The following is a 3,829-nucleotide window of genomic DNA, read 5'->3' as shown; positions in this document are numbered from 1 at the left end:
TGAACATGGGCATTGGCAAGTCGATCCATACTCCCAGCCTGTCTCTCTCTTTCCCTTGTGGGTTGGGGTTCTGGGGAAGTGGGGCTCCAGGATACATTGGTGGGGTTGTCTGCCCAGGGAAGTCCAGTTGGCATCATGCTAGCATCTGGAACCTGGTGGCTGAAAAACGAGTTAACATATAGAGATTCATCTATTTTTAATACTATTCCATTATTGAACTTATACATTTAAAGTAATCAGAATATGTAAAGTTCATGTATGTGATCTGTACTACATATATTTGAATAACACAGCTAAGGACTCTAAGTAGTTGACATAAGATACAATTGGGACCTTTGGTGTCCTTAATTTATTCTCTCTCCTTTCCTCAAAATTTATTGGTCCAGGCACATAAAAATCAAATAGTTGAACTATAAATTGATATGGAGTATAGGTAATAAAGTTAAGAACCCCTATTTAAATCTTAATAAAGCCCTATCTTGAGATTATCATCAGTCTCTTGGCTAAGTTAGAGTATGTGTAAAATAAAAAGTGATTACATCAAAGCAATACTTTTTTGGATGAAAAAAATTGGATAAAAAGTTTTTCATACCTGGATGGAAAAATATATAAATCTGAGCCACACGTTCCTTTCCAAGTAACATTTAAATTTTAGACATCAACCACAGTTGAAGTCTGTTTTTAGTTTACTGCCCGTAGGTTATTTTAAGAAAGCAGAAGCACCATCATTTGCACACTTCTTATAGATTCCACACCTTGGCCCTGGCTTTTTGGCTTCAGCTTTTCAAAAGAAGTGAAGTCATGATGAAGAACCATTTGCTTTTCTGGGGTGTCCTAGTCATTTTTGTTAAGGCTGTTCTTGTGACAGGTATGTGACATTCTGAAAATGAATGCAGGTAAAAGGAAAAATATTTTCTTCAGATTTAAACATTTATGTTTAAACTGGTTGGCTACTTTTCTCTTTCTAAAGTGCCTTAATCTTTATAATAAGTTCAGTGGTTTTTATACAGATAAGATTTACTGTAATTCTATTTTTTCTTTACTTCAGAATAACAGGCATTTCTAGATGAGTAGAGATAGATGTACTGTATAAATATTCATATTATATTTTGAAAATCAGTAGTCCTTTTCCTGAGATTCTTAAATATTCTAGAGATGTGAAGCAATTGCTACTTTATTTGCTATATAGAAAAATTGGATTTCATTCCCAGAATAGCAGGTGTGTTAGCTCTAAAAACTTTTTAAAACATGAGGTTATAGATTTCTAATGGCTCATTAACAGTACATAATATAATATGTGATGTGGGTTGTTATGACTTTTTTTTTTACCATTTCAAATAACTAGAAAATGAAATTCATTCTTAATATAGAATCATAATATTTAATACTTCATTCTAGGAAGTAGCATGAATCACAGATGATGTAGTATGGACAGATTGTTTCTCATATATGCTTTTTGTTCTTATTTCAAGACAGAATGCGGTATAATGAAGATAAATGCCATAAAATTAGTATAAAACTTATTTTATACTAATTTAGTATAAGAATAATGAATTCATAATATTATTTTGAGTATAAAGATAGTAGGAAAATATGAGCAGTATATACATTATAAATATAGGTAGATATATGTTGATAAATATTTTCATATCTACAAGATATATAAAGCCTGTGTGCAAAATAGCTATTACTTATTGAATGCACACTGTATTCTAACTGCTGTGCTGTTTTACATGTACCACCAGTGTAATTCTTACAATAACTACATGATAAGGACAGGTACTTTTGTTTCTGAGATATAGTTGAACCCATTGATTTAGAGAGCATGCTTGTGGTAGGTAGCATCCTCTGAATATTTGATCTTACAGTTCTCACTCCTATTATTCTCTTCTAAATGTATGAGAATCATCTATCAGTAAACTCATTCTATTCATATCTAGTATATGCTACTAAGTCAAATTTCTTATTTGTTTGAACTGAATTAAATAAAATCTTAACAAAAATTTATTGAGTACCTACTATGTCTCAGATACATTTAAAATAAAGTAAGGTACATGCCATTACATTAGATTTATCATAAAAAATTGCCAGTAGTTGAGAAAGGAAATGGGAATCTTTGTAAATATAGGTAAATTGAAAATAACTACATTTTCTGCTAGATATGTTAGGCTGTCTAATGTCTGTCTGTCTGTCTGTCTATCTATCTACCTACCTATCTATCTATCTTTACCATTCTCAATTTTCTCATGGTACTTTGGAGCATCAGACATGGAAGTCTGTTTATATAACCACTTATCCCCCCACCATGTCTAATATTTTTAATATAATAATAATAATGGTAGAATTTCTCCTAGGTTTCTGGTAAGGAAATAAACTATATGCCATGAATAGAGTATAGACATTTTTTATTTGATAAGACAGAGAGAATTTGAGAGGGGCAGGGAGAGACAGAGAGATACCTTCAGTGCTTACTTCATCATTTGTGAAGCTTCCTTCCTGCAGGTGGGGAGCAGGAGCTTGAACTCTGTTCCTTGTGCATGGTAACATGTGTGCTTAACCAGGTGCACCACTGCCCAGCCCACTAGACATTGTTTATTTAAGACTAAATAGTCAAGGCACATACTTGTTATATTTTGGTCAAGCATTACTTGTTCACTTGTACTTTTGTAAATAATATTTAGTAGCCATAAATACAGGAATAAGAAAATTGTACACTACTGAAGTCATATTTCTCTTTCCAAAGCATTGAGGGAGTTTGTTGCTATCTTATATTGACTTCATAGTGTTTCCCTTACATAAAGGCTTTTATCAGAAATTATTAGGAACTTATGAAAAGTGGCATAATAGTGCATTATGAAATAATCCAAACAATTATAAGTACAAAGACAATGATCTTAAAATGTTTTTGTAATGACTGTTACCATTAAGACTGAACTACTGCAATTAGGACTGCACTTCTCCAGAGCAGTCTCTGGACTAATTAGATGCCAGTTATAACTATATCTATCTGGGCAATTAATCTTTAATTAATGTGTTTTTATTTTTTTGGTTGAGATTTGATGAGAGGAAAATTTAAAGGCTATTCAGTTAACATTATTAGAATTTGAAAAAGTTGAAGGCATTACATTGATTAGCACAATTAGATAAAGTTATCATCAACTATTCAAATGTCTGTTAACTGTTCTAAGTCCATATAAAAAGAAATTTCCTTTTTTTTTTTCTTTCCTTTTTTTGGTATTTTCCGGTTTTTTTTAATCTAACACTTAGGTTAAAGAAATGTTGATAATTAGTTTTAAGGCATTTTTACTCAAAATAATCTTTCTTTTCAAACAGTATTAAGGCAATATATCAGATATCACGTTTAAAAACATTTAATTAATTAATTAATTAATTTCTACCAGAGCATTGCTTATCTCTGGCTTATGGTGGTGCAGGGGATTGAACCTGGGACTTTGGAGCTTCAGGTATGAAAGTCTTAGCATAACCATTATGCTATCTACTTCTGCCCTATTTAATTTATTTTAATGAGACAAAGAAACCAGAGTACTGCTCAGCTGTGGCTAATGGCAGTGCTGGGATTGAATTTAGGACCTTTGAGCCTCAGGCTTTAAAGCCTTTTGTATAACCATTATGCTGTCTCTACAGCTGTAGATATAGTATTTTATATTACCAAAAAAAAAAAAAATCTAAATTTAACAGTATTTGATGTTGAAAAAAACTTTTAAAGATTGATTTTTATTTTTTTTTTTTCATGAGGTAGAGTGAGAAAAGGAGGGAGAGGCAGCAAGAGAGTGCATCACTCTGCTATGGTGGGGATCAAACTTGGGAC

The 3,829-nt window shown here is 31.8% G+C and overlaps 1 protein-coding gene across 1 annotated transcript in view; it reads left to right on the top strand.

Moving 5' to 3' along the window:
- The first annotated feature begins 684 nt into the window (after positions 1 to 684).
- Positions 685 to 3,829, top strand: part of JCHAIN (joining chain of multimeric IgA and IgM) — a 10,264-nt gene continuing 7,119 nt past the window's right edge. The window contains exon 1 of the mRNA XM_007523560.3: positions 685 to 868. Coding sequence (XP_007523622.2) covers positions 802 to 868 — 67 coding nt within the window. The 5' untranslated portion in view covers positions 685 to 801. The remainder of the gene's footprint in view (positions 869 to 3,829) is intronic.

The sequence above is a fragment of the Erinaceus europaeus genome, chromosome 3 (genome assembly GCF_950295315.1).
Source record: "Erinaceus europaeus chromosome 3, mEriEur2.1, whole genome shotgun sequence".
NCBI lineage: Eukaryota > Metazoa > Chordata > Mammalia > Eulipotyphla > Erinaceidae > Erinaceus > Erinaceus europaeus.
This window is presented reverse-complemented; position numbering and strand designations above follow the sequence as displayed.